The sequence below is a fragment of the Cololabis saira genome, chromosome 11 (assembly GCF_033807715.1).
Source record: "Cololabis saira isolate AMF1-May2022 chromosome 11, fColSai1.1, whole genome shotgun sequence".
Lineage (NCBI taxonomy): Eukaryota > Metazoa > Chordata > Actinopteri > Beloniformes > Belonidae > Cololabis > Cololabis saira.
Genome location: NC_084597.1, coordinates 41675926 through 41687130, shown reverse-complemented (window position 1 = coordinate 41687130; position 11205 = coordinate 41675926). Strand labels below are relative to the sequence as shown.

The following is an 11205-nucleotide window of genomic DNA, read 5'->3' as shown; positions in this document are numbered from 1 at the left end:
TAGGTGAAGATTATCTCTGGAAGGAATAAGTCTCCATGACGAAACTCTACAGGGTAAAACAAAAATGGGAAAGAAGAGAGCGTCGGAAAGTTGAGCGCAGATGGAGAAAAAACAAAGCTCCAGTTTCATTATGACATCTATAAAGAGAAACTTCACTCTTATAATTCACACTGAGGAATCCAGGAAGTCCTACTTCTCTGACATCGTCACTAAAAACAGTGATAAAGCTCTTATGTACTGCAGCTGACAGGCTAACAAACCCTCCTGTAACCGTGGTAACTGAATTTCACTCCACCAATCGCCTCCAATGACTTTCTAAATTCTTCACAGACAAAATCCAAAATATCAGAGCAGCAGTTGGTGCATCAGCAGCAGGTTCAGCACATGTACTGTGTCCACCAAAAACCGGCCTAAACACCTTGACACAGTTTCAACCCAACAACAGCAAAGACCTGGAGGACATCCGACCACAGCAAAGACCTGGAGGACATCCGACCACAGCAAAGACCTGGAGGACATCCGACCACAGCAAAGACCTGGAGGACATCCGACCACAGCAAAGACCTGGAGGACATCCGACCACAGCAAAGACCTGGAGGACATCCGACCACAGCAAAGACCTGGAGGACATCCGACCACAGCAAAGACCTGGAGGACATCCGACCACAGCTGAACTCCTCGTCTTCCTGTTTAGCCTCAGGGGACTCGTCTGTGGAGCTCCTGAAGTAACGGACGACACCCCCGTCATCGGCCTGATCCGGGAGGGGGACGAGTCCGCGTACAGACGGGAGGTGAAACAGTTGGTCCACCAGACCCCTCACACCCAGGACCAGGTCCAGGACCAGGACCAGGTCCAGACCCCTCACACCCAGAACCAGGTCCAGGTCCAGGTCCAGGACCAGGACCCCTCACACCCAGGACCAGGTCCAGGACCAGGATCAGGTCCAGGTCCAGGTCCAGGTCCAGACCCCTCACACCCAGGACCAGGACCAGGTCCAGGACCTGGTCCTGGTCCTGGACCTGGACCAGACCCCTCACACCCAGGACCAGGACCAGGTCCAGGTCCAGGTCCAGACCCCTCACACCCAGGACACAGTCTGTCTGAACTCCTCCCCTCTGGACGGATCTACAGAGCTCTGTAGCTAAAACCTCCAGACACAAGGACAGTTTCTTCCGCCAAGATGCTGCTCTGATGAATCTCATCACTCATAGAGTCTCAGAGAATCAATCACTCAATAATAATAATAACCACAATCATGTGCTGTAACAATGCACCTTTCAATAACCATGACTACCTCATACTGCTGCACCTTCCACTTTTTTTAAAAATTGTATATATGTTAATAAGAGCTGTCATTTGCCTATTTACTACCTATTATCAGTGTCTTGTATGTCTTCCATTTCCTAATAATTGCTCCCACAGTTGATTTCTTCACCGAGCTGTTACCTATTGCAGATTCAGTCTTCCCAGCTGGTGCAGGTCTGAGTCCTGGTCCAGGTCTAGTCCTGGTCCTGGTCCTGGTGCAGGTCTGAGTCCTGGTCCAGGTCTAGTCCTGGTCCTGGTGCAGGTCTGAGTCCTGGTCCAGGTCTAGTCCTGGTCCTGGTCCTGGTGCAGGTCTGAGTCCTGGTCCAGGTCTAGTCCTGGTCCTGGTCCTGGTCTACAGTTTAGTTTCTCACGTCCTTTGACAGCTCTTTGGTCTTGTCCATAGTGGAGTTTGGAGTGTGATTGTTTGAGGTTGTGGACAGGTGTCTTTTATACTGGTAACCAGTTAAAACAGGTGTCTTTTATACTGGTAACCAGTTAAAACAGGTGTCTTTTATACTGATAACCAGTTAAAACAGGAGTCTTTTATACTGGTAACCAGTTAAAACAGGTGTCTTTTATACTGGTAACCAGTTAAAACAGGTGTCTTTTATACTGGTAACCAGTTAAAACAGGTGTCTTTTATACTGGTAACCAGTTAAAACAGGTGTCTTTTATACTGATAACCAGTTAAAACAGGAGTCTTTTATACTGATAACCAGTTAAAACCGGTGCATTAATACAGGTAACAGTGGAGGACAGAGGAGCTTCTTAAAGAAGAAGTTACAGGTCTGTGAAAGCCGGAAATCTAGCTTGTTTGTAGGTGACCAAATACTTATTTTACCGAGGAATTTACCAATTTATTCAGTAAAAATCCTACAATGTGATTTCCTGGATTTTTCCCCCCATTATGTCTCTCATAGTAGTGAACCTATGATGAAAATGACAAGCCTCTCATCTTTTTAAGTGGGAGAACTTGCACAACTGCTGTCTGACTAAATACTTTTTGCCCCCACTGTATCACTAAAAACCACATTCAAGACATCGGCAGGCTTGGATTAATTGTGCTCTTCAATCTTCAAATGATGAAAACATCTTTGGTTCACCGTTTGTGGATGTTTATTGTAAAATACTGAACAGGTTTAACAGCTTAGATGAATCACAGTAAACAAAGCGATAATATGATGATGGTGTCTGAGACAACAAGGGACTCAGGTGTAGGAACACGGTGGGACGTCTGTCACACATACCACGCCCTTCATTTTCAAGCACGATGAACTAATTATTTCATGCAAACTGTTGTCAGTAAAACGACTAAAATGCATTTCAGGTTGCTGACATCCAAATAAGAAAAGCAGAAGTAACAAAACATTCGTCTGATAGAAGCTTTCCAAACTGGTCGGCCAATTGGAGCGTTTTTTCACTATAAGCCACACCCATTCACCCACTCATTCACACGTTCACACGTTCACGCAGATCTTTTTAGTCTAGAAGCAATGTTTAGTCCATGCAGGACCTCCGTCCCCTGACGTCTTCAGCAGGGGTCATGCCAGGGGCTGCGTGGGCCACTTCAACACGTTTTCAGGAAACGAGGCCTCCAAGTGGCGGATGCTTCGTGCTTTCGTGTCCTGGACCTGAGCCGCTCCGATATTTAGGATAGTGAATCAGATCCAGAGTCCAAGTCTACATCTTACAGCGTTTCTAAACCAGAGGCCATTTGTCTGAGATAAACCAAGAGCTCGCATGACCTCATGACATCAATGTGAAGAATCACTGGGCGATGTCGTAGTAATACTCTCGGAGTCTTGGCTCCACAACAGAAAAGCCGGGCCTCTCGTCTGCCCTGGAAGACAACAAGAAAAACAGCCGTCATCAAAAATCCCCAAACTTTTACCAGACCAGAGCTGAAGAAGAAGCACCAATGTGCCACTTACTTGTAGGTCCAGCAGGTCCTCATGAGCTCGTACATCTCCGGTGGACAGTTGGCCGGGGCGTCCATACGCTGCCCGCCCTCAATCATCTGCATCACGTCGTTTCCTTTCATTCCCTGAAAGCCCAAAAGTCAGATTCTGTTGATTTATTTATTTTTTCAAATAAAAATAACATCTTTATTTAGTTTCTCCTTCATATGATGGTAATCAAATTACTCTTCACATAATTTCACTCCAACGCAGGATTGTGACCCATCAATCCAATTCCGGATCCGTTAAAAAATAATCTGATATAAAACAATATAAAACACATTTTAATGATAGAATATGAAGTCATTTGTACTTCCTTTCTTAATCCTGTGTTTCTGTGTTTAAACAGAAATATCTGGTTGTGTTGCGTCTGCAGGCAAATACAACCACACATGAACAACACCAACATTTTTTCTGTTTCTTTTTAACCACATGTGTTTGTTAAAAGCGAAGCAAAAAAAGAGGAAGAGAAAGATGATATGGGCAATAGGAATAATTCGACTTTATCCGTCTCACATCATTGTGGAGGAACTTCCATCCATCCATCCATAAAGTAGCGCCAGTTCATCTGCGTTTCCAGACAGTTTCTACCTCACACTGCCGCACCTTTCTGTTTTTTAAATTGTATATATGTTAATAAGTGCCACATTTGTTTATTTACTGTTTGCTATTTTTAAATCCGGGTACAGTGAGCGAAATAACCGGAGTCAAATTCCTTGTTGGACAATGTTCTAACTTGGCCAATAAAGCTGATTCTGATTCTGATTTGTTTATGGACAGCTCCCCTACTGCAACACTTTAATTGGGTTAAGGTCTAGATTTTGAAAAGGGTTATTTATTGACCATGTTATTTGCGTCACGGTCCGGCATGAACCAATTATGTGAACTTCAGTTATAGTTCCACGTTTACACACCTCTCTCCCGGAAACGCTTTTAAACGACCCGCCGGTGTGCAGTCTTCTTCTAATTGTGATGTCATGGACATTAACAGGTACCGTGCTCAGTGAGGCCTGTAGGTTCTGGAGCTCTTAGCATTGCATGGTCTAACCTTGGAGTAAATGTCCGTTGATGTGCACATCTGGAAAGATTCACAACTGTTAAAGTGACTAATTGTTCTCCCTGCAGAAGGATGAACTCTAAATTGTTTAGAGATGGTTTTATAATCCTTTCCTGCTTAATGTGCAGCAACGTTTGCTTCTCTAATACCATTGCTTATATCGTCCCCCCTTGGTAACACGCACCTAAACATTCCAGACATGTGCATGCTGTGTTTCTGGAATAATGAGCAACAGTATTTCTATATATAGATGGAGATCGTGCGGACCTTGTACGGTTTCTGGCCGTAGGAGAACGTCTCCCACATGAGGACTCCGAAGCTCCACACGTCACTCTTGGAGGAGAACCTGAAGTAGTTGATGCACTCGGGAGCGTACCATTTCACGGGCCACTTCCCATGACCCTTGGCCTGCAGGAAGAAAGGGACATAGAGAATCAGCTGATGTCGTATTGATGACATCACAGGTGTCAGGAGGCATCATGACTAATCTCTGGGTGATGAAGTCACATCAAGATCTTATCCTGTGCAGGGACGTGTACAAACCGGATTTGGTTGAAGGTGGGAAATTGTGTAAAATGTAAATAAAAACAAAATACAACGATTTGAAAATCCTTCTCAACCTATATTCAATTGAATACACTGCAAAGACAACATATTTAATGCTCAAACTGATAAACTTAATTGTTTTTTGCCAAATAATAATGAACTTATAATTTCTTGGCTGCAACACATCCAGTAAAAGTTGGGACAGGTGGCAAAAAATACTGAGAAAGCTGAGAAAAGCTCATCAAACACCTATTTGGAACGTCCCACATGTGATCAGGCTAATTGGGAACAGGGGGGAACCATGATTGGGTATAAAAGGAGCCTCCCCAAAACTGCTCAGTCATTCACAAGCAAGACTGGGAAAGAATTCCACATGAGAAGCTAAGAGAATTAGTCTCCTCTCTTCCAAAACGTTTATTGAGTGTTATTAAAAGGAAAGGTGATGTAACGAAGTGGTAAACATGCCCCAACTTCTACTGCACGTGTTGCAGCCATGGAATTCTAAGTTAATTATTATTTGAAAAATAAAATAAAGTTTATGAGTTTGAGCATTAAATATGTTGTCTTTGTAGTGTAATTGAATATGGGTTGAAAAGGATAGTCAAATCATTGTATTTTGTTTTTATTTACATTTTACACAATTTCCCAACTTCAACCGAATCCGGTTTGTAGATGGTAACCCTACAGTAATTCTACAGTTTAGTATGAACATTGATTTATTAATGCACATGTGAAAAGGGGCTTTGTATGTGGACTATGTGACGTGTCCACTTCCACACTGCAGGTCCCGTCAGCATTCACCTTGTAGTAGTTCTGGTCCTCTGCCACAGCTTTGGACAGGCCGAAGTCACTGATCTTGGCGTAGTGCTGCGTAACCAGCAGGACGTTTCTGGCAGCGAGGTCTCTGTGTACAAAGTTATGCTCCTCCAGGTACTTCATGCCCATAGACACCTGGTGGACCAGCTCCGTGATGTTCTTCAGGGACGTTTGCCTGCAAATAATAACTTTTACTGAACTCTACAAGTAACTAAGCTAATGATAGGAATGATAACTAATATGCATTTATATATATATATATATATATATATATATATACACACACACACACACACACACACACACACACACACACACACACACACACACACACACACATACATATGTATCGCAGTATAGAGTCTGTACTGGTCCGACCATACAAGCTGCTATGTTACGGCACGACTGCAAACCGGTCACATGACCAGCTTCTGTTCTAGCGTGGATTATGGGATCCTAAATGCAAGGTACACCGGTCAGGCTCACAGTAGCATTTCTACCATCTGCATGTTGTTCACAGACTCCAGATTTTACAATTATTGGTATTCTTAACCTTGGAGATAATTCCAGTCAGTTTGTCATTAAAACAGCTCATTGTCAGGTTTGTAAGCCAGTCATTTTTCCATCTCCATAATATCTCAAAGATTAGCAGCATCCTCTCCCAGAGTGATGCTGAAAAATGAATTCACACGCTTGTTACTTCTAGACTCGATTAGAGCAACTGGGTTTGTTCAACATCTAACAGCTTCATGTAGGAATTATTTTTATGAAATTAGTAGTGTTGAATAAAATCCTTTACTTCTTAGGGCATTGAAAGCGATGCTCATTTGTATTTTTTATGTTTCTCACACTTCTGAAGAACTTACTTATGTGCATCTTGCAAAACTGTCAAACCTTTCACGTTTGAAGTATTTGTTTCTTAAACTGACAGGATCAAAGAGTTTATTAGATGTTCAATATGAAAGCGCTGGTGGGAGTACAGTGTGTACGCAGTACTCGAGTTGTAAAAAAAAAATCAGGGGGGATGGTGGATTTGATCATATGGGGACAGATAATTTGTGCTGAATACAAATAATATAATATATTACAAATAATAGCAGTGACCAAAACACCTGCAGAAATACTGCAGGAATGACATAGCAGCAGTTAAATGCAGCCTTCTGTAAGCTTTAAATATCCACTGGGCTTACATCAAATACATCAAAACACAACAATAAAAAACACTTTTCTGAACTTATCAATATGACTCTGTCCTTCACAGGATAAGTAACATGGATCACTGCAAAAACTCTAAATCTTAACAAGAATATTTGTCTTATTTCTAGTTAAAATGTCTCATTTTAGTAAAAAAAAAATCTCATTACACTTAAAACAAGACTCATCACAGGAAAAAACAACAATTTTCACCTGTTTCAAGTAGATTTTCACTTAAAATAAGTAGAAAAATCTGCCAATGGAACAAGATTTTTTTGCTTGTAATAAGAAGATAAATCTTGGCAGATTTTCCTACTTATTTCAAGTGAAAACATACCTGAAACAGGTGAAAATGGTCACATTTTTCTGGTGATGACTCTAAATGTTGAAATAGCAGTAAAACCACATTCATTGATGAAATGACATAAGGGACGGAAAGGGGGGATGGCAGTTTTACAGGGGGGATGATTTTTACCGTTTTTATTTCAGGGGGGATGCCATCCCCCCTCAACTCGAGTACTGTGTGTACGTCTTCTTTCAATAGCAGTTCATCTGTCTAAAATGTGATCTTTACCTCAGAACAAATTGTTCAGTTTTCAGATCACTTTTTCTCAGTTCAGTTACGCACAACTCTAAGAGAAGGTCCCGCCGTCTTGTTGCACTAAAGCCACCTCGGTGTCGTACCTGTTTTTCTGCAGGAACTTGTGCAGCGGCCCCAGCTCGGCCAGCTCCATGACCAACATGAGGTTCTCGGCCTCACAGATGCCGATCATCCGAACGATGTAAGGATTGTCCAGCTGCTGCATGACGTCGGCTTCTCTCAGCATTTCCTCTCGCACCGACGCGTTGTTGTCATCGTTCTTCAGAATCTTCACTGCAACTTGTTTCTCTGTCCTAAAACACAGCGAGGCTGGTGTTGGCATGACCGTACCATCAGAAATGTCCAAACAGAGAACTTTGCTGTCAGACAGCAGGTTTACTTGTGGTTCCTAGGGTGTCTAAAAGTAGGATGGGAGGTCGAACCTTCAGGTATCAGGTTTCTTTCCTTTATAACCAGCACCTAGGTAATGTTTAGGAAGGAGACAGCCTCTCAACCTTCATGATTAAGATTAAAACCTTCCTTTTGGATAAAACTTATAGTAGCTGGGAGGGAATTCATGAAAATCGTGCACTTGGTGACAAGTTTTTGATATTTGGCATGGTGTTAGTTATGGACATAAGGTTTTCAAAAACCAACACAAACAAATTGGGACGCCCCCTAGTGGCCGGTTTGCAGAAAATTCAAAATGAATCAATCAGCGAGGCGATAGATTGTTGGTGTTAAGTGAGTTTAAATATGCACAGCTGATGTTTTTTGTGTGTTATTTTAATAACATCCTATTCTTTCACTGTGACTTAGTTCTGAGGTTCTGTTCATCTTAAGCCTGAATGAAGCCACTGTTCTCACCCAGTCAGATTATTGACACTACAGTGATCTGTCCAATAAACAGAAAACTGCATTCCTTGGTGGTGAAAATAGGGGTCTAGAGCCTTTATAATCTTTCTCTGTGACTTAATTCTAGAGATATGGAGTTGATTGGGCAAAAAAATGACCTTGAAATAGGACATTTATCTCAGAATTGAATTCCTAGCACCAAAAAAGTAGAGAAAGTGACAATATACAACAATCTAGGACTAAGAGAAGCTGAGATATGACCTTTGGTCTTTTCGGCGGGAGCCATTTTGAATTTTCTGCAAACCGGCCACCAGGGGGCGTCCCAATTCATTTGGGTGGTTTTTGAAAACCTTATGTCCAAACCTAACACCATGCCAAATATCAAAAACTTGTCACCAAGTGCACAATCTTTATGATTTTTGACATATTCCCTCCCCTATAGTTAGGGATGAACCAGGTGCCCCGAATCATCCCATAATTAAGCTGCTATAGACCGAGACTGCTGGGGAACCTCCCATGATGGACCTCTCCTGACTCTTCTACTCCAACTCTACCCTAATCCAACCTCTAACTGGTCCAGGTGGATGCTGGTCCTTCCTGAGTCTGGTTCTCCCAGACGTTTCTTCCTGTTAAGGGGGATGTTTTTGTTCCCACAGTCGCCTGGTGCTGGATCTCGATGGTGGTTTTAACCAGTCGGTTTTCTTCGTGAAGCAATAACTATTTACTGGCTTGTACCTCAACAGCCATCTAAAGTTTATCACTAAATCTGCCTATTATCACCTAAAAAACATTGCTAGAATTAAGAGGTTTCTGTCTAAACAAGACATGGAAAAACATATTCATGCATTCATTTTCAGTAGGTTGGATTATTGCAATGGCATCAGAGCCAGAGTCCTTACAAACACCAGGAAACTGGACCATATTACACCAGGAAACTGGACCACATTACACCAGGAAACTGGACCATATTACACCAGGAAACTGGACCACATTACACCAGGAAACTGGACCATATTACACCAGGAAACTGGACCATATTACACCAGGAAACTGGACCACATTACACCAGGAAACTGGACCATATTACACCAGGAAACTGGACCACATTACACCAGGAAACTGGACCATATTACACCAGGAAACTGGACCATATTACACCAGGAAACTGGACCACATTACACCAGGAAACTGGACCATATTACACCAGGAAACTGGACCATATTACACCAGGAAACTGGACCACATTACACCAGGAAACTGGACCATATTACACCAGGAAACTGGACCATATTACACCAGGAAAATTGACCATATTACACCAGGAAACTGGACCACATTACACCAGGAAACTGGACCATATTACACCAGGAAACTGGACCACATTACACCAGGAAACTGGACCACATTACACCAGGAAACTGAAGCGTACTCCTAAATTAAATACTTACCTGCTGTACTCTACTGCCCTTATTTTTAACAACTTGGACTGGAGCAAATTATTATTTTCAACCAACGAGAAGTCACAAAACTGTCATTCCATTTAAATGATAGTAAATAGTCTCTGAATGACAGTTTTGCCTCTTTTGATGTAAATATGCAGGTTTTTCTGAGCTGAGGAGCCATTTCTCGTAATCCATGTGATTAATGTGAAGCTCCAAGAGAATTCCTGCAGTAGTGGGGGTAGTACTGTTTGACTCACGCTTGTTTGAGATGACGCTGCATTTACTATGGTACACAGACGCCTCAACAGAAGCAACCATGACTTCATGACAGTCTTTTTTTGTATTTTAGATGAATCTGTTGTTGCTGTTCTGGTCATTTTTTTAATATTATGCGATAAAACATACTTTCTCATCTTGTAGATGCCCTTTATTACAGTGCCAAAGTTCCCTGAACCCAGCTCCCCGTCCTCCAACATCAGGTGGCTGCGGTCCACGGTGGAGCTCCTCAGTTCATCAGGATCAGCGTACGGACTCTCGTAAACTTCTGTATCCATTGGCATTGCTGCTGGAGGAGGAGAATGATCATGTCACGTGAGAGTAAACATAAAGAGGAGGCTACCACCAGCATGCTCAAGGTTATCTTCAACACAAGCTGCACTAGCATGTAAATAAAAGTACATTTAGAGAGCTCACCTTCATTACCCAGCCTGGTTTCATATGGATTGAGATTATCGGCGTTGCTACGCTGAGATCCACGTCTCTGTCATCAGTTCAGGGCGGAAGAAAAGGTTTGAGAGAGTATCGGTGAAAGATACAGTTTGACGAAGCTGCTGGAACGTAATCTGCACTTTAACCTGGTACTGATGTACATCTGAGCCCACATAAGACTGTGTCTGATACAAATATATCTGTTAGTTCATACTAAAACAATAAATCAGAAACTCACAATGTCGGATTTTTCTTCCATTAAATTCAATGCAAACATAATAAAAATGTTCAATTTAAAGCAGACGCCTGAGTGTGTATGTGAAGGACTCTGTGGTATCCCAGGACTGCCAACGGTTCAAGAGGGAGGAAGAATCTGAACCGGGTACAGACAGAGCTGGGTTGAAGGTTGAGTTTGAGTTGGGTGTGTTAGTTTACCTTTTTTCCAGGCAGCAGAGACTGAGCATTCCTGATTCTGGAAAAGAATCCATCAGCGACACTTTGCTAAAAAATAAAATGAAAAAAAAACTCTTTCAATGATGTCATAATACTCCAGGCAGGCATGCTATCATTGATAGAAACGTGTTTTGGGGGACGTTTGACTCCAAACATGGATGTGTTTAAGTCCCCTCTTTGAACCATTCAGATTAAAACTACTGAAACATGAAGGTCAAATAAAGAAATTAAGAGCAACTAGAATCAGAAAATTTTCCTTGGGAAGTTACGGTCTTATTTTTTGAATGTTG

The 11205-nt window shown here is 42.2% G+C and overlaps 1 protein-coding gene across 6 annotated transcripts in view; it reads right to left on the bottom strand.

Moving 5' to 3' along the window:
• Positions 1-2305: 2305 nt before the first annotated feature.
• Positions 2306-11205, bottom strand: part of syk (spleen tyrosine kinase) — a 45253-nt gene continuing 36353 nt past the window's right edge. For 5 of the 6 annotated variants that reach the window (XM_061734536.1, XM_061734537.1, XM_061734535.1 and 2 more), the window contains 8 exons: positions 10898-10963; positions 10448-10514; positions 10160-10319; positions 7562-7771; positions 5669-5858; positions 4589-4729; positions 3238-3350; positions 2306-3146 (listed from right to left, as the gene is read on the bottom strand). In XM_061734536.1, coding sequence (XP_061590520.1) covers positions 3074-3146; positions 3238-3350; positions 4589-4729; positions 5669-5858; positions 7562-7771; positions 10160-10319; positions 10448-10514; positions 10898-10963 — 1020 coding nt within the window. In that variant the 3' untranslated portion in view covers positions 2306-3073. The remainder of the gene's footprint in view (positions 3147-3237; positions 3351-4588; positions 4730-5668; positions 5859-7561; positions 7772-10159; positions 10320-10447; positions 10515-10897; positions 10964-11205) is intronic. The other variant, XM_061734539.1, reaches the window with a different exon arrangement.